Source organism: Triturus cristatus, chromosome 10, assembly GCF_964204655.1.
Source record: "Triturus cristatus chromosome 10, aTriCri1.1, whole genome shotgun sequence".
In the NCBI taxonomy this organism is placed as follows: Eukaryota; Metazoa; Chordata; class Amphibia; order Caudata; family Salamandridae; genus Triturus; species Triturus cristatus.
The window spans coordinates 76,987,546-77,006,590 of NC_140593.1; the positions used below are offsets into that span (position 1 = coordinate 76,987,546).

The window sequence follows — 19,045 nt, forward strand, 5'->3', positions numbered from 1 at the left end:
CACTGCAGTAAGTACTCACAGAGCTGCGAGTACCTCTTAGCCTCTGCACGCTGGGAGAAGTGCCACCAGGCTCACAGCTTGCTCAGTCGATAATGCGCATTTTAGCAGCGCTCCACATTGCAGTCGAGGAAGCGCTATAATGTGTGACAATGCATTTCAGTGCGGCGATGCGGACCACCACATTGAAATGCGGTAGAATCACGCCTGATGCGTGATACTTGGCAGGGCTGCCCTCGTGGTCGGGCTCGGCCCAAGGGTATAAATAAATGGGCCAGGGTCGCAAGTCACCACTAGCTGAGCAGTCACCAAGTAAGCGTGTGTCGTGATTACTCACTGACCGGCGAGGCCTACATCCATGGTAGGCCCAGCCATTTACAGAAACAAGCACGTCCTACCCGTGAGCTGAGAGCTTCACCAGATTCCTGTTTTATGAAGCCGGGTAATCTTGAACATCTCTGCTCCTTCTCGCCTTCTTTTCACAGGAAGCTTACCTGAAACCGAAAGCATCCTGAAACTACCAATAACAGGCATGGAGGAGTGAATGAGACTTCCTTCTGCACAAATCCCAATCCAAAATGGCCGTCGACACTTTATCGTTCTCGTGAAATGTTGACCATCTTGAAACAGTGTTTCTGAGGATGACTAAACAGCAGCCATCTTAGTCTAGTCTGCTCCAATTTTATCTGCTTTGTGGGGTACATCTAATCATGTTTACATGCAGCAGAAGCAGAACTGGAACCCCTGCTAGAAGTCCAGCAATACCACCACCTCTGGCTGCTGATACCTCTTGCCGCATGGTTGATGCTGTCTGCCTCAGAGGGGCAGTGAGGTGGAGAGCATGGAGCTTGTTCTGGAAAGGGCAGCAGAGGCATGTGCAGCGAGATGGGCTCGGGCCGCAGTGGAGCCACTGACAGTCATGACACATCAGTTTTGGCCCCAAGCCCAGTGTTCCTCTAAAGCATCACATCTTGTCTCCAGTGCCCTCAAGTCACCCTAAGGAAATGACACTGCCTTGGTGTCATCCTCAAGAATGTGTATCTGTGTTGTAATTTTATCTTAGGTGGTGTTTAAGGTTGCAGCATTTGTCCCATTTGGTAACAGTATTTTTGAACCTTGACCTTAGATGTTGAGTCTACACATACCCATGGAAAAGGGGTGGTACTGATCAAGGAAAGGCTTTGAAGTGGGGTATCTTTGTCCCCTGAACATGGTTACAAATGCATGACACTGAAAGGACAATACTACTCCCAGGCACTTTCTGGCCAACTTGGTTCATGCTCTAGGAAAACTATTTGGATGCACAGCGCCCATGCCATCGAGGACAATGGGAACCAAAAGGGAGTGAGACCAGGTGCGGGCACAGTTTACTCTCCAGCTGTGCCACTGTTCAGCTTTGTTTCACTTGGGCACACAATCGGTTTTAGATGCTGGTCCATGGAGCCTTTTGGATGGCTTTTTGTTTATGGACAGTATGGTAGAGCAACCACACCTGTGGTTGTGTCTCCTAATCCAGAACTATCTTTTCATTGTTGGTGAAGTCTGCCATCTTAGCTGCTCCAAAATATTTAGGCCTCATTTACAATATTTTGACACAGCCAGCAGGCCTTCCTTCTCCACTGTGCGAGTTAAAAGAAAAAGGCAGGAATGCACCGAATCTACAAGATACTGTGCATTCCTGTTGTTTTCCCCTGTGCTGGCGCGCAATGAGCTGACATGCGCCAATGCCTGCACCCTTGCGCCATGGTGCAAGGGTGGTTGTGTTGTAGGGGTGATTGTTTTTGTGAAGGAAGGGACATCTTCCTGCCAAAAACAATCACAAGAGGTGTTTTCCTCTTTCGATGTGTGCTGCAATATGCAGCACACTTAGAAAATGGAAAAACGAGGAGAAATAAAGGAATTTCTCCTCGTTGCTTCTCCCTTACACCTCCCCTGGGGAGGCGTAGGAATCTGACACATTCCCAGGTTTACAAAACCTTGCAAATCTGGAAATACGTCAGGTTCCATGGATGTTGCGTGGGAACACTCAAAGCAATGTTCATGGAATGCCCCTTTCACACAGAGTAATGTGCGAAAGGGGGCCATATTTACACGGCCACGAAAAGCCACACAGGGTGGAATATGGACGTACCATCAGCGCAATGGGCTTGTAAACGAGGTCCTTAGTTCTAGCGTGCTTTACAGGAGCAGTCACTCGCCACTTGCTGCCGGAGGAGCCTTCTACACTGGCCTTGTCTTTTCTGGGAGTGGTTCATTCAAGTTTCCCACCCATTGTTTAAGTTTCAAGGAGCCCTGGGTGATGGTTGGGTCAAGATATCTCAGAAGCTGTTTTCAGATTTTCTGCTCAGCGAAGGCTTCCAGCTGCTGACAACTATCAGTATCCTGCTCAGCCCTGGGGCTTTATCTGAGGTGTCTAACTTATTCTGCTTTCTCTCTGGCCACTCCGTGGGACTGGCACATTTAAAGTATTTGTGAAAGTGTCCTCGCTGGGGTGGAGTGCCTGTGTCCTGGCCGAGTTGATGAGGATGGACTTCAGGTGCGCCATCCCCTGAGTGTGCTTATCCGCTGCAAAGGAGACGTGTTTTTGTTCTCCTGAGTAGGCTGCCTCTTGAGTGGATGTAAGCTCCTTCCATTTCAATTTTCCCACTTCAATGTATTTAATTCAAAGCAGAGGGTGGGGTGCTGGTTAATCCTACCTGGAACCTCTTCATACAACTTGTAAAGCTATCATTAAAACTATTATTATTGGAGAACTGACTTGCAGAACCCCAGGACTAAAATAGCGAAGATCACGCATATCGACATACTGTTAAGGATAAATTAAACAATAATGTGCGCTTGCAGTATTCCCAACCACCACCCAGGCCACCCCCAAGCTGGAGACTAAAAAGTCTTAAAGGAAAAAAACAAGGCAGTAGACCCTTTCCATCTATGCGCCCACGATCCGGAACAGTATCCCCGCATCCATCAGGATCGACCCAACACTGCTCCAGTTTAGGAAAGAGTTGAAGACGCGTCTCTTTAAAGAACACAACATCACAATGCAGTCGCAGCGCAGCTCCTCTGCTCCCAGAAGCCAGGTACTTCTCATAGCACTTCTTGACTGTGGCTTTGTTTTCAGCCCTGTACAGCACTCCAGGGCCTTTTTGCTAGATTTGTGCTACACACATACTACACACATACATACATTATTGTTGTTAATGTGATAAACGTGCTTGTACAGAGGCTGCACTTTTGGATTTTAGCACTTACTTTTGCAAGGCTTGGATTATTACTTGATTCAAACACTGTTCATCTACATTTAAATCAAGACACTTGCATACACAATTAGGGGTATTTGCAGTCTAGGAGTCGGTAATTGTAGACAAATGGTAATTTGTAATCATGGGAATACTTAAGTTGTCACAGTGAGTGCACCACCTATGCTCCCAGGCACAGAAATATACCCATAATACATCTCTGCAGGCACAGCATGATGCTGTTTTGAAGTTTAGAGGCTCAGCTTGTCAAGGTGTTCTCTTCCCTCAGACATCTTGAGCTATTCTGGCACCCTGGTGTAAATATACTTCTACCGGTGCTGACGTAGGTCTGGAAAGGTCCACCGTCTGTGAAGACTTCCTGTCTTTCAAGAAAAAGATGAAAACCTAGCTCTTTTATATATACTTGTAAGGCACAGACCATCTCTTAGGGGCCAATTATGATGAGTGTCGGAAAGCCTCCGAGCTCATGTGGGAGGCTTTCCGACATTCATCGTCGGTTTCACTTCCGACCACCTAATTACAATCCAGGCGGACGGAATGCAAACTGGCCGGTCATTCCAGCTGGCTTCCAACAGGCTCAAGGAACCCGTCGGCCAGTCAGAGACCGGCCCGTAATCCCAATGGACAGTGTGTTTGCCGTTGGGGTTACGATGTTCGATGTCCCGCAGGCTTTCCATGCCGGGCTTTCCGACATGCAAAGCCTGTCAGAAAGAGATTTCCGGGTCCCCTAGCAGGTTGAGGACTTCCCCTGTTGAAAACAATCTCCATTTCTCATTGGGAGCTTGTGCTATGGCTGGTTTATGGCTGTAGCACAAGCTCCAATTGAGAAATGGGAGTATGCAACCGCACCATGTGCAGTTGCATTGTAATTGCGGTGTTGGGACTGCAGACAGGAAGTCGGTCGGTCCCGAGATGGTGATGGTGTCCAAAATCGTAAAAAAGCCTTCAGTGACCTCTCGGTATCAGGCACATTACAAACATGATGGTTAAAATTAGGGCGAGGGGGCCCTACTACACCCCAGTGATAGTCCTTATTTACTAGCCAGAAAACGTTTTGGACCCTTGTTCTTGCTTGGAGCGGTGCCCATTGACCCCCTCGCGGTGGCACTGCCTCCAGCACCAGCTTTTAAGAAAGAACTTTAGGACCACAGCCTGGTGGTAAAAGGGACCTGCAGGGTGAGGTTTACAGCTCCTTTCCTTCGCAGCTTTTTGTGTACACACTACCTGGTCTCTGGCTCTAGGTTCCTGTTTTATCACCCTCTTATGACAGCCTCAGTTCTTCTTAACATGACTACATTTGCCTCGGCTTGTTCTGCTGAGATGTTGTTTCAAGAGGTGTATGAACTACACAGCTTGGGCACCCCAAGCAGATTGCAGTTCCTGGGCTGCCGGAGTATCAGCTGGGGCTACCATGGCTGATGCGGGTGGACTAGGATAGTGAACTTGGGGAACCCTGCTCTGACACAACCACACACAGGGACCACACACACCACAGTAGGGTCACCACTCTGTGTTCACCGTAGAGGGCGTTAATGTGGCCTCCCGGTGTAGAGAAAAGACTGTTCTCTTCCCCCAGTCCTGCATCTCTAACAATCACCAACAACAGGCCTTCTAGAAGGTGACTTGGTTTGATGACGTCAGCTGACATGCGCTTTGACAATTTTTACCAGATGGCCCCATTAATGTCCTTAATTTCAACATGGGCGTTGAGAGACACAGGGCTGGACTGGGAACCAAAAGCAGCTCTGGCACATTTTGTTAGTCCAGCCCTCATACTGCATAGCCAGCCAGTTCGGAGGGAGAGCCAGACCACTGCGACGGGTGCTTGGAGCAAGAAAGGGCCCTTCCCCAAGAAACGTTTGAAAGCAATTGAAAACATGGTCTGTTTTACAACATGTTTCATTAAATTACCTTGTTGATCATTGGATGGATGGATGGATAGTAGAGACATGGCTGCATGGCCTAAAGAAAGAATGAATGAATGAATAGTTGTATAGGTGAGGAGAGGGTGCATGAATTCTTTCAAGAATGGGTGACAATGAATAGCCTGACTGCATTTAGCACAGTGAACTGATTTAGCGCTTCAAGGAATTAAACACAAAGCATTAAGCTTTGGTCAAAAGAAATAAAGAGAGAACTATGTAGTGGCCAAGATAACGCCAGGAAGCTGCGTCAAGCCAGGCTTTTACTTGCCAACATAGTGTGATGCTAGGCAATTACTTTTTTCACACTACCTCATTTTCTTTCATCATCACAGGAAAACACTTTGAAATACATCAGTTCAGGGTATATGCTGTACAAAATGAAAATACTATAATATTACTCAATCCGTAGATTGAGTAATATCTCAAGACCAAGTATAGGCGCACAAGACAAGTGACTTTCCTTTTAGTTCACCAATAGCACCGTTGTCAGTCAATGGTGGTGGTGAATGAATGTTTCTAAGTTCATTATTTGAATCACTTGTAACAATTGTGACTCACTTCAGCCATATGATTTAATGTAACAAACGGAAACCTGTTGCAGCATTCACAAATTAAAGAAGTACACTGTTAGTTTTAAAGAGTCTTTGTTATCAATGTAATCGACTCACTGAGCCAAGCAAAAGCAGAGCCCCTCCCCCTTCCTCCCCCTGACGGTCACTGCGGCTGGTGGCGGCCCTGCTGGAGACAGGAACCCACCAAGTGCAAAACCCAATGGTTTAAAAGGAGTGCAGTGTGACCGAAACACTTTAAAACCATGTCTTTTGCATTGCGTGTGCAGTGTTCAAGTGCTGAAGGCAGGAAACATGGCCGGCCCAGCCCTAGCACTTAATTTGTAAAATTACAAGTGCCAGGGCCGTGACCAGGAGGCCACTGCAGCTTGCACCACCCATCGCCCCTGTCATCGCTGCCAAAACAACTACTAACCATCTCTCTCCCCTGCAAGTGCAACGGTTCAGAATATTCCAGGTTCCCAAAGCTAAAGGAATGGCTGGGGAGGCAGGTATCAGTAATTTGTAATGCATATTGAATTCATAAACAACCGTTGTTCTTATCATCCCTAAACTCGATGAACAGTGCCACCATGTGGCAGACTGTCATAGGTGCGGTGTTGACAATTAGGTGCCGGTGCAGAGTACCAGAAATTAATTAAGTGCTAGTACTGAGCAGGAGTCACCACCGGCTCAAATTAAGCACTGCCCAGCCCCCCTCATGACAAGAGACATGGGAAGCACTATGCAAGTGACTAAGTTCAAAGGTTGTAACTCAGTGACAGGCCTGTTATCAGGGCCTGCCCTGAGACCCAGAAGGTCCAGGTGTTTGCCTGGGGCACCAGGAGATGGTGAAATATCCATTCTTCCAAGAAACCCATCCCATCTGCCTTCTTGCCAGGGTGTTTGTTAAAGTGATCAGCAGGAAGGCATCTACTGAGAACATATGTGCATCTTAACATCAACCTTCAGCAAGCTGCAACTAATAAATAAAATGCACTGTTTGGATTTTATGGCAAGGAAATGGGATTGTGTCATGCCTCCCTCTTAACACAAATAAATGACCTTTTCTAAGCAGCACAATAGAAAATCACAAAAGAGGGAAGGAGGAAGACAATGTGAGGAAAACAGTGACAAAGAAAGAAAGCAGGATGAAAAAGAACCTGGAAGAGTGAAATAAAGGCAGACAGAGTGATGATGGAGCAAAGAGGCAAGAGGTGAAATCAAAAATTCTCACCTCTGACATTGGGTGGCGCTGGCCTCAAGCTTCGAGTATTAACTCAAAAGATCTCGAAGTTAATGCATCTTTTTCTGGTAAGAGGCCCTGAGTTTCGACACTATGGAGCATATTAACAAGGGCTTTATCTCCGCTTTTTTGGCTTTAAAAGCCAAAGAAGCGGAGATAAAAATATCGCCCTATCAACAACAGGGTGCTAACATGCAAAATCGCATGTTAGCACCCTTTTTCACTACGCTTCCCTTTGCATGCATCTCTAATGAGATGCAAAGTGGGCGTTCCAGAGCAAAATAATAGGAGAAATGTCGCTAAGCGACATTTCTCCTTTTATCAAGCTTCACGCTAACCCTGTTAGAGACAAAAAAAACAGCGCTAACCACGGTTAACGCTGCTTTTTCACGTCTGCTAATTTTCAGACTTAGCCATGTAATCCAATGGGAGGTGGATTACATGGCTAAATCCACCATGGGCTATCCACAAGGATATCCCTATCCTTGTAGTTTTATCGCTGCATTACCAGCGATAACCTCCCAAAATGCCGCTATCGCTGGATTTTTTATCGCCTAGGCGGTTAGCATTGTTAATAACGCGATAACCAGGTGATATTATCCAACAATAGTGGGCATTAAAAAAATTAACGCTAAGCGCCCTTAGCGTTAATTTTCCCCGTTCCTTGTTAATATTGTCTGCAAAACATGCATTAAGTCAGAGATATCTCAAGTTAACGCATGCACTCAAGTTGTCAAAAAGAAGTGCAAAGGCCCCTTCTGCGCTGGCACATGCTACACCCCAGATGGCTGCTCCCCACTCGTCAGGGTTGGGCCAGTCTCAGGCTCAGAGTCCAAAATGGGGCAGAGGTTGTGGGGAGGGTTCAGAGGTGGGTAGAGATGAAGTGACCATGGTAGAAATGTATCTGGTTCGAGGCTGATCTGTAGTACTAACACTATGAATGAATGAATGAATGAATGAATGAATGAATAGTTCTTATATAGCACGCAGCTACTCAGAGAGTGTCCTGGCACTTATTGGAGGCTTGATCGTGTAGGACCCAGCTCAGGACCCCTGGACTGAAGACTAAGGCCTTGTGGTGGAAGAGGGAGACCCTCAGATGGAAGAAGCTCTTGCTCGAAGAGCAGGAAGAAGAAATATTGACTTGACATAAAGAGGGTGCGACAACTAGACAAGGACATGTGAAGAAGACAAACTGGCGTCCTGTTTGATTGACACATTAGTGCAGGGTGCCAGGCTCTCCATTGGCCTCAAGCCAGATCATTAATAAAACTGACACCAGGGGCCCCTTTCCAGAGGGGCCCCAGGATTTTTTTACTCCTGGCAAACCCTCGATGACATCCACCCTGAAAGACCCCATGATGGGAGTGCGGGGGCGACTGGGTACCACTTCCTCGACATTGAAGGTCAGAGTATCGAGTAGAAGAATATAGCTGTACAAAAATATTGAAGCCAGATTATGGATTATCACAATATTGTGATAGTATTTAGACATAGATTTAATGCTCCAACCGCCACATCTACGTACATGAAATATATCTACCGTCAACTTACATGTACATGGAATAGGAATTCTCTACATATTCTTACCTTCACAATATAATGGTAGTTGATATTCCTGCTACAATATTTTTTTGAATTGTATTTAAAGCACGAGGTTTTAGCAGTCTACCACTCCTGGGTGGTGCAGATTTACTGCCCCCCCGTACCCTTTTGCTCATGTCTTCTAGTATTGTAGCGCATGAACCCAGGGGTGGTGTCATGATTCTCTGCACTAGGACCCTTGCGGTCCTGCACGAACTCAACGGTGGAATTACGTAAGTTGCTGGTAGGTGGTAAGGTGTGGCTATTAATGGTTATGATGGAAGGCGAGTGCAGTGTGTGATCGTATGCTGAGGAATAAAGACGTCTGTTACAGAGCTCCCTGTGTGGTGTGTCCATTTTGCATGCTCCCGGGCGGGGCGGACACTGCAGCGGGCAAAGGCATTTCCTCATCTTCCAGGTGCCCCCATGCACAGAGGAAGACATGGCCACTTTCCACTTTGTGGACACTAACTTGGCATCTGTGAAATGGGTATTTTGGAAAGGAACAGCACAAGCAGCTGCAGTTTCTTCTGCCACAAGGAACTGCCCCAGGAGTGTAGAAACAGGCAGAAGCAAGCACTGCACTAGAGGTAAAATGTCTATGACACTCACCCAGACATCCTTCAGTTGCATCTCTCAAACAGCAAGGCCAGCTCATGAGTCAGGGATCCCTGCCCTTCACCTTAAGGAAACTCACTCATTGTACTCCAACCAGGTCAGGCTGGACTGGAAAATGGAACCCAGCTCTGGTAAAAAAAGTTCAAACCAGCTGCTGGGTGCAGGAGACCAGCATGGGGCGTGGTCAAGGCACGGTTTGCTCATGCAACCCATCTTTGTCTAAAGTAGCCCCTTAGCCTGCAGGCTACCGGGGAAGCGCAGAGGTGCTGGTCGCCAATCCGGCCTTCTGGGATTCAATGAGCCTGTGACGTCAGCAGTTCCCTGCCCTTCACCTTAAGGAAACTCACTCATTGTACTCCAACCAGGTCAGGCTGGACTGGAAAATGGAACCCAGCTCTGGTAAAAAAAGTTCAAACCAGCTGCTGGGTGCAGGAGACCAGCATGGGGCGTGGTCAGGGCACGGTTTGCTCATGCAACCCATCTTTGTCTTAAAGCAGCCCCTTAGCCTGCAGGCTACCGGGGAAGCGCAGAGGGGCTGGTGGCCAATCCGGCCTTCTGGGATTCAATGAGCCTGTGACGTCAGCAGTTTCCTGGCCAGGCACTTTATGCCTCTATTAGACTGGCACGTGTAGGGCATGGAGATATTTCAATTAGTGGAGCAACGCTTTGGTTGCTGACAAAGGAGCAGGGTGCATCATTAACTGAAGGAAGGGCAGCCAGCAGTAAACAGAGAGCTTCAGAAGTCTGCTAACATGCTGGGAAAAGCCCCATTAAAACAGGGATGACCGACACCAATGAAAGACTTCAATGGTGCACGAAATTTGATGCGAAAGAAATGAGCCTCTTCATCACTCACTGCTAATGATGCCAGGGTGTAAGATTGAAATGGATGCTGGCAGAATGCAGCATCTTTCTATGGACCAGTGATGCAGGGAGCTGGGCATCAGCTCTGGCTTCCAGTCACCTTTGAACGTTTCATAATATTGATCCTGCGCACAACAGACAGATGATGAGTAAATGATTGTTTCTGTGAGAACCTTGACATGTTGGGAGATGCATTAAAGACAGTGCAGTAGCTCAGGGCCAATAATGGCTGATAGAGGCCTTCAGCTCCAACATTCCAATGTTTGTCTTTCTGTTTCCTCTTTGTAATTCAGCACGTTCTGCTCTCAGTGGGTGGACAGTTCTTATATGGTTATTGCCCTTTGGGCTCATGCTTACAGCGCGGTAGCGACCCTCTTACTTGTAAAAGGTCACCCCTTCCTCTGGTTCATGGCCTTTAACAACAAGTAAAGCCCCCAGCATTGGGAAAAAATGATGTATCAGAACACTGGAATGGAAGACAGTGAGGCAGCAGAGGCCAATAAACGCTGCGATAGGCTCTCTGCTTCAGTAGTCCAATCTAACTCTTCTGTTTCTCCCGTCTTAATTTAGAACATAAACAATAATTAAATAATTACGATTTGCTAATTAGGTGTGTGCTGCATTTTGCAGCACACATAGAATTGACAAATTGCCATTATTGATTGTTTAAATGCAGGAAGGGACATCTTCCTGCACAGAAACAATTATTCTCTGCAACGCAGGTACCCTTGCACTATGGTGCACAGGTGTCTGTGTTGGTGCTAGACAGCTATTTTTTGTGCCAGTATTAGGGAAAACACAGAGATGTGCCATATTGTTGTAAATATGGTGCATTCCTGCATTTTGGAAATGGCAGCCCTTGGCACTACAGAATTTGCTGCAGTGCTCTGCCATTTCTTTGTAAATAATGCCCCTCAGTTTGAACAATTCCTGTTTAAACAAGCAACAAAAGAAGTGCTATTAAGGTCGTGAATGAGGCCAAGTTGACCAGCAAGGTTTTGTGAAGATGACAGATTTTGTGGTCGCTTAAAGTTATTGATTGTCCCGCATGGAAAACCTTCACCCAAAAACCTTCACCCACAGGTAAAACTTCCTACACAAAGGCAGGAGAGTGTTTTTTGCTGGAAACATTTTTATCAAAAACAGGTTGTGCATGCTTTTTCTTCTGGAAAACCTATTTCTTGATAGATTTTTTTCATGATTTGTTAAAAAATCTCTTAGCGGAGCTGGTGAGATTGCTGAAATTCTAAAATAAACTTTACCAAGTTGACAAACGCAAACTTTAGAGGTTTTGCACACACTCAATTTGCACCTGTGCAAAGTATTTGTAATGTGGACTGTACTTGATCACATAAGAGCCAAGCTTCTGATTCAAATGATAACTTTCGTTTCCTCCTTCCAGGGACCTCTTTCTGGTGCCTGCTGGACATTGTGCCGATCAAGAATGAGAAGGGGGACGTGGTGCTCTTCCTGGCCTCCTTCAAGGACATCACGGACATAAAAGTGAAGGCGGCACAGGCGGACAAACAGGAAGGTTGGTACCTACAAAACTCATGTGGGGGGTACGGAGGCTGAGGAACTAAAAGATCTCCCTTCATCAGGATCCATCTAAAGCTGCGGTGTCCAATGTACGTCCAGGGGGACTTTTCTCACTGCTCACTTATCAGGATATCCACATCAAGTACATTCACATATATTTAATCTAAATTAGAACATTGGAACGTTGGAAGCTCCATTGAAAACAGTGGAGTGCTCCGGGCATATAATGGCTGGAATAAGCCCGGAGCTCCAACATTCCAATGTTTCTTTGTTCACAGCTCTGGCTGTGAACAAAGACTTCAGGGAGCCTGAGGGGAGTTCAATCCCCTCGCGCTCCCTGAAGGCTTCGTTTTATTTGTTAGAACATTCTGCTCTCTAGTGGCAGAATGTTCTAATAGCCTTATAGCCCTTCGTAGCAGGGCTATACCGGCTTTTAAAGTCCCGCTGCTTTGTTAAAGTCCCTCGCCTTCGGCTTGGGCCTTTAACGCTGCAGCGGGCCTTTAATAGCCGATATAGACCGCTACGGCGGGCTATAAGGCTATATTAGAACATTGGAATGTTGGAAGCTCCATTGAAAACAAAGGAGTAGCTCTAGGCTTATAATGGCTGGTATACGCCCGGAGCTCCAACATTCCAATGCTTGTTTGTGGCTGTGAACAAAGGCTTCAGGGAGCCTGAGGGGATTTCAGCCCCCTCGTGCTCCCTGAAGCCTTTGATAAATTTGTTAGAACATTCTGCCCTCTAGTGGCAGAATGTTCTAATAGCCTTATAGCCCTTCGTAGCAGGGCTATACCGACTATTAAAGTCCAGCTGCCTTGTTAAAGTCCCTAGCCTTCGGCTCAGGCCTTTAACGATGCAGCGGGCCTTTAATAATCGGTATAGCCCGCTACGGCAGGCTATAAGGCTATATCAATCTTTTTTACATCTTCAGTGTTAATTCATCAAATCTGGCATGGTCTGGTACTCTTTGACCTACATTGTACACCTCTGACCTAAGCCAATAAGCAGCCATTAGCCAAACAGGGGCTGTACTGCATGTCTTGCACCAATGCACTACCGATATGAGCACTGATCGATCAATGCAAAAGTCGCTTTCAGTTGGTGCGAATCTTGTTCTTGCACTTAATAGTGCAAACGTCATGCTGCTGTGTTACGTCAGCACATGGTCTAGTGTAAAAGTGCCCAGTCACCAGTGCTAAACTACTCAATCATGAATTTAAAGTACGTCAATCTGTCGCTGCCGAACATTTGACGTGAAGTGACCCTTACTAACGAAGTGTAAAGACACCAAACGTACCCGGCGATTTTAATGGGGGCAGCGCATTCAATATAATACGGCGCACTCTCCTTTTTTGTGCAAGGTGCACCTTTTGAAAGAAGTGCTCACACAAACAAGGAGAATGCACCGCAGTGTGTAATACTGCCCCAGGAATGAAGATGACGACAACATGGAGGTTACATCTGCGGGAGTCTCAGTTTCTAGCCAGTAGGAACTACCGATTGATGTGTGTTATTATAAATGGGTTACTACACAAAGGGTTAGTCCCTAGCAAAAGTGGCAGGGAATACCTCCAGGTAGGTGAGAAAAGGTTTGAGTAAACCAACATAATCAACATTGTGTATTCAATCCAGCAAAACGGTTCATCAAACAATCTTCCAAAGGATTTTACCCACAACTCGACTGACTCCAACATTATTGGGGTTCAGAGCGGATGGTGGAGAGTCCATAGCGGGTGGTGGAGAGTCCACAGCGGGTGGTGGAAAGTCCATAGCGGGTGGTGGAGCCCACAGTGGGTGGTGGAGAGTCCACAGCAGGTGGTGGAGAGCGCACAGTGAGTGGTGGAGAGCCCACAGTGGGTGGTGGAGAGCCCACAGTGGGTGGTGGAGAGCCCACAGTGAGGGGTGGAGAGTCCACAGCAGGTGGTGGAGAGTCCATAGCGGGTGGTGGAGAGCCCACAGTGGGTGGTGGAGCGCTCACAGTGGGTGATGGAGAGTCCATAGCAGGTGGTCGAGAGTCCACAGCGGGTGGTAGAGTACACAGTGGGTGGTGGAGAGTCCACAGCAGGTGGTGGAGAGCGCACAGCGAGTGGTGGAGAGCCCCCAGTGGGTGGTGGAGAGCCCACAGTGAGGGGTGGAGAGTCCACAGCAGGTGGTGGAGAGTCCATAGCTGGTGGTGGAGAGCTCACAGTGGGTGATGGAGAGTCCATAGCGGGTGGTCGAGAGTCCACAGCGGGTGGTAGAGTACACAGTGGGTGGTGTGGATGGACTCATTTTCTTCTGTGTGAAGTTACATAACTCCCCTCCCCCCCACCGAGGCTCAAGGTCAGTTAGGCGGAGGAATATCGCTCTGAACTCTGTCCGTTCCACATTTGGACAGATTATAAGGAATGAACAGGTCCTGGCGCCCGGGCCAGCACATTGCTCAGTCATCAGAGCGTTCAGTCCTGTCCTGGGCACTGAGTTATATTGTGTGACCGGGACCACTATTTCCCATCATAAAAGGTCACTGCGGGGACCGTTTGTGCCGCATCAGCATCTTAGGACAGACGTCATCGCACAGCTACCTCCAGGGAGTCTGTCTGGGACTGCTCAAGGCTCGCTTCAGAGCGGTCTCTATAGGAGGCGCTGCACTCCAATGAGCATCTCAGATGTACAGACCTGACCTCAGCCCATCTCTAGGTCATTGGGGTCAAATCCTTCAACCAAGGATGTCTGAAAAGGAAAACTAGGTGACTGCACCAAGTGGTGTTGTCTCATAGTTATTCTTAGATTCATGAAGCACCTGGTATGTTCTAATTTCAGGCCAATGAGAAGATGCGACAGTGCCACATTGTGTGACATGAACTGGCAGGTTATCACGAAAGGTTACATTGAGAGACACTGTCCCCGACTTAACAACTTTACAAGAAAACGCAAAGTACCTGAAATGAGACGGAGCCACAAACCTTCCATAGTAACATGAGAAAGAACATTCTGAGGAAGAAGGTGGAGCAACTAGCGGTACATCTGAAGGATGGGAGGCAGCCAAGGGGAGGCTGCCAAGGGGAGGCTGCCATGGGGAGGCTGCCAAGGGGAGGCTGCCAAGGGGAGGCTGTCAAGGGGAGGCTGCCAAGGGGAGGCAGCCAAGGGGAGGCAGCCAAGGGGAGGCTGCCAAGGGGAGGCTGCCAAGGGGAGGCAGCCAAGGGGAGGCAGCCAAGGGGAGGCAGCCAAGGGGAGGCTGCCAAGGGGAGGCAGCCAAGGGGAGGCAGCCAAAGGGAGGCTGCCAAGGGGAGGCTGCCAAGGGGAGGCTGCCAAGGGGAGGCAGCCAAGGGGAGGCAGCCAAGGGGAGGCAGCCAAGGGGAGGCTGCCCAGGGGAGGCTGCCAAGGGGAGGCTGCCAAGGGGAGGCTGCCAAGGGGAGGCTGCCAAGGGGAGGCTGCCAAGGGGAGGCTGCCTCCCCTCCCAAAATAAACCACAGTATCAGCTTGATTCAGACTCCTACAGTATCACATGATAGCATGGCTTCAGGTCTAAACTTAGACTTCAGGTCTAAACTTAGATGAAAAGTCTAACTTTATTAGTAGTAAAGTTCGACTTCAGGTCTAAATTTAGACTTTTGGTCTAAACTTAGACTTTTGGTCTAAACTTAGACTTTTGGTCTAAGCTTGCCTTTGTGAATCAGGCACACAGCTTTTAATGTATCATGCGGATTTTGGTGTGTTAAACACAAAAATGTGCATACAATTCCCTATAAACTTGTAATACGTGTTATTTATCACACCCGATAAATATTGTAACCTGTGGTACATTTATTCATTAGGTGTGTAAATAGTGCCTACACTGGCAGTCAGGACCTTAGTGTTCAATATTGCTGCTGGTTACTAAAGGCTGTTGACAATGTACATAGAAAGAATGTACGTTGTCAAGGATTCTCTTCCAGGCATGTCCTCCAATATGGACACAAGTGCACATTTCACGCTAAACAAAGTTACGCATGATGCGTACAGCAGCTGCACACGTTCACTCTGTCAGCATTCTTCCAATGCTCTCCCAATGCTGTTTTTACCCACATAAAATTACAATTACCCAATGTGGCGTGATGGCGTAAGCTTGGGCATTTCGCATAGCAATAGTAACGTGAAACGCTGGCGCTTACTCAAGATTATGCGGGGGTAAATTAAACTCAGGCCTGGAAGTTTTACAGTGAAGCAGAGAGGGGGAACTGCAGCAGGAGGTGGGGTGAGGAGGAGACTGGAAACAGGATTGGGTAGGGAAAGTTATTTTTTACAATTGCTGGCTGGTGCGCAAGATACAATTGGGCCTTCACCACCAACATTACTGGACTTGGAATATCACATCTGAAGAAGAAGGCCCTGCTGAAAGAAAGAAGACTCAAGGGGGCAGATTTACAAGCCCCTTACAACACATTTACGCCGCCGTTGTGTCACTTCTGTGACGCAGCGGCGGCGTGAACCATGCGCCATGTTGCACCTTATTTAAAACGTGACGCACCTAGGGAGATGCGTCACGTTTGTAAAGCCATGCGCTACATTAAACCTGCGTCAGGTTTAATGTATGCAGGGTGGGCATTCCGTCGGAAAAAGCCTCGGAAAAGTGACGCAGTGAAATCTACAAGATTTCACTGAGTCACTTTTCCGACGGCGCTGCGTCAAAACCCTGCACCTGCTTCAAGCAGGCGTAAGGCGTGACGCAGCATGTTAGGTATGGGCAGCCCCTGAGCATTGCTGGAGTTGCGTTGCGCTTGTGACACGACTCCAGCAATGCGCCGCCCTTACGCCATCAGATGCGTCACACATCTATTTATCCTTGCACCACGATGCGCCGCATTGTAAATGCGGCGCATCGTGGTGGCGCAAGGGTGAACTTGCGTGACGCATCTTACCTGGCGCATCCCTGCTGGTATGCAGGGATGCGCCAGTCCTTGTAAATCTGCCCCTAGGATTCCAACTTGTTGCAGGCGCCCAAGGACTGGAGCTGCTCTCTGAGGCTCAGATGGCTGTTCTCCTGTTTGCTTGCTCCAGGGACACAAAAAGAAGAAGAGCTTCTGATGTCAAGTGGGCTGCAGAGAGAGGCTTGGTGACTACAGGCCTGTCCTGGGGACCTGGGGGCTGCATGAGCAGGCCTGAGGAAGGGTCCCAGCAGAGGTAGAAAAGTGGCACTTGGTAGTTTTTCCACCTCCTGACAACCAGGACAAGATGCCGAGGCTTGCCTAGAGGCGGGGCGCTCAAGGTGTGCTCGAAAACCAGGTTTGTGCCACCCAGAGCCCTTTGCCACGACGAATATGGGTTCAGCAAGACCTCAGGGGAATGTTATTCTGCCTCCTTGAGCCTTGCCTGTCTACAGCTTCCAGCTTTGATCTGTTGAAGGATTCTGAGAACTAAAAAAGTGTCTAAGTCTGAAGTGAAAAGTTTAGATTGGTGTGAAGTGAAATATCCATCCCAGGGTGTGTTTTTAAATGAGCAAGAATTAACCATCCCAAACTCTTAGCCCATTGTGTGACATTCTTCAGCAGTGGAATAGGACTTTATCAGGCAGTTGCCATTCAGTATTAACTGTAGACAAATTAAAATTCTAATTCCAGATTTAGAGGCAAACATTTTGATGTTTAATTGGAAATATTTTTGATTAAAGTTTGATCAAATCATATTTTAGATTTTTTTTAATTTTTGATAAAAATGTTTCCTCATTTATTTTTCGTAGGGACTTGGAGCAGGGTTTGGTTGCCCTGGCTGGCCTAAGTGGGTTGGAAATGAGAGTAACGTGCAATGACAGGAATCTGAAAGTGGGCCTGAAGGCCAAGAAGGGGGGTTGTAAGAAAGCCCTCAAGGGTTGGGAGGAGGCCAGCATAGTACAGATAATTTCAGAGGAGAATGAGGATGGAGTTGGGTAGGCACCAGTACAGAGCTGAGAAGGCACCAGTGCAGAGGGATTTATTTCAAGGAGCAGCTTCTCATATCCTGGGTCGGGAGGAGTGTGTCCTCTTTAATTTGTTCCCCCATCAGGGCTTGGGGCTCACAGATTGGTCTGAGGACAGCAAGACTGAGGGGACCCTGACAGTGAGGTTATCTAATTGTGCAGTGCAGTACAAACAGTAGCCCTGGTCTTTGAAGAGAAATGGACAGAGGCTATCCCGGCTGTAGGAAAAAAAAGCCATTATAAACTAACGGGGTAACCCAAAACAGACATAGGACCTGGGTAACTTATAGTACATATAACAGTGCGGTCCTACTGGCATCGATTTAGACATGAAATACGATTCATAACTTCGTATTTGTAATATAGGCTTGCGAGAAACACAGTGAACAACTCACACATAGAGCTGTTTGAAATCATAAAATATCATTTTATTTTTTTCTCAAACATATACATTTTTCTTATAGTGGTTGCTCCAAAGAAAGTGCAAATGAGAGTGTTTTTAGAAGTGTCGTGTGCAAAGTGATCACAAACGGAAAGGCAGTAATAAAAATTAAAAAGATCTGTATATTGCAATAATCATTCAGCCTGGATGGGATATACTTGTCCACATGAGTGGTGTGTTCTGATTCAGTTAACACCACTCTGTGTACAAGGACTTTTGACATTTAACGAAGGAATCAATTTCTTCAGGCTATTGACTTTGGCTAAGTTGATCTTTTTCAGCCATTTGTGAAAATGTAAAATAAATGTCTAGATTTTTTTAATTTTTATTATTTCCTTTCTCATCACTTTGCACACTAGCACTTCTAAAAACACTCTTAGTTGCACTTTCTTTGGAGCAACCACTATCAGAAAAATATATTAAATAAATTGTCAGGAAAATATAAAAATTATGTTTTGTGATTTCAAACAGTTCTATGTGTGATTTGTTTGTGGTGTTTCTCGAACGCCTACATTCCAAATACGAAGGTATGGATTGTGTTTCGAGTCTAAATGCATGCCAGTAGGACAGCATTGTTATTAGGTGCGGGCAGAGAAATCTGCTCCGCCCGAGGAGTGTGTGGAGATTTGCCTACTCCGCATTCTGCGGAGAACGCGGAGTAGGCATATTTCCACACACTCCGCAGAGAAGCGGAGTTGGCCAGCTCCTGCCTCCACCCCCCCATTAACAATTAATTAGACATTAATTAAAACTAAAACAAAAAATACTTACCTGTACCGCTGCGTCCCTGGGCTGCCTTCCTCCTCTTCCTCACAGTCTCTAGGTGATCATTGTGAAAACTGCGCATGCTCGAGCTCGCACGCATGCACATTTCTCGCAAGAAATGCGCGGGCGCACGTACTTGCTCAGTTTTCGCAAGGATCACCCAGAGACGGTGAGGAAGAGGAGGAGGGCAGCCCGGGGACGCCACAGTACAGGTAAGTGTTTTAGTTTTAATTAATGTCTGATTAATTGTTAATGGGGGGCTGGATGCGGGTGGCGGAGGTGAGTTTGTTCCAACCTCCATGGACCTCCGCGTAGTCCCGGTATGCCAGCTCTGCCCAGGGTT

At 47.3% G+C, this 19,045-nt stretch overlaps 1 protein-coding gene across 3 annotated transcripts in view; it reads left to right on the forward strand.

The window, feature by feature from the left end:
• Window positions 1-19,045, forward strand: part of KCNH8 (potassium voltage-gated channel subfamily H member 8) — a 953,382-nt gene that overhangs the window by 445,564 nt on the left and 488,773 nt on the right. For all 3 annotated transcript variants that reach the window (XM_085630453.1, XM_085630455.1, XM_085630454.1), the window contains exon 3: window positions 11,445-11,576. In XM_085630453.1, the coding sequence (XP_085486579.1) occupies window positions 11,445-11,576 (132 nt within the window). The remainder of the gene's footprint in view (window positions 1-11,444; window positions 11,577-19,045) is intronic.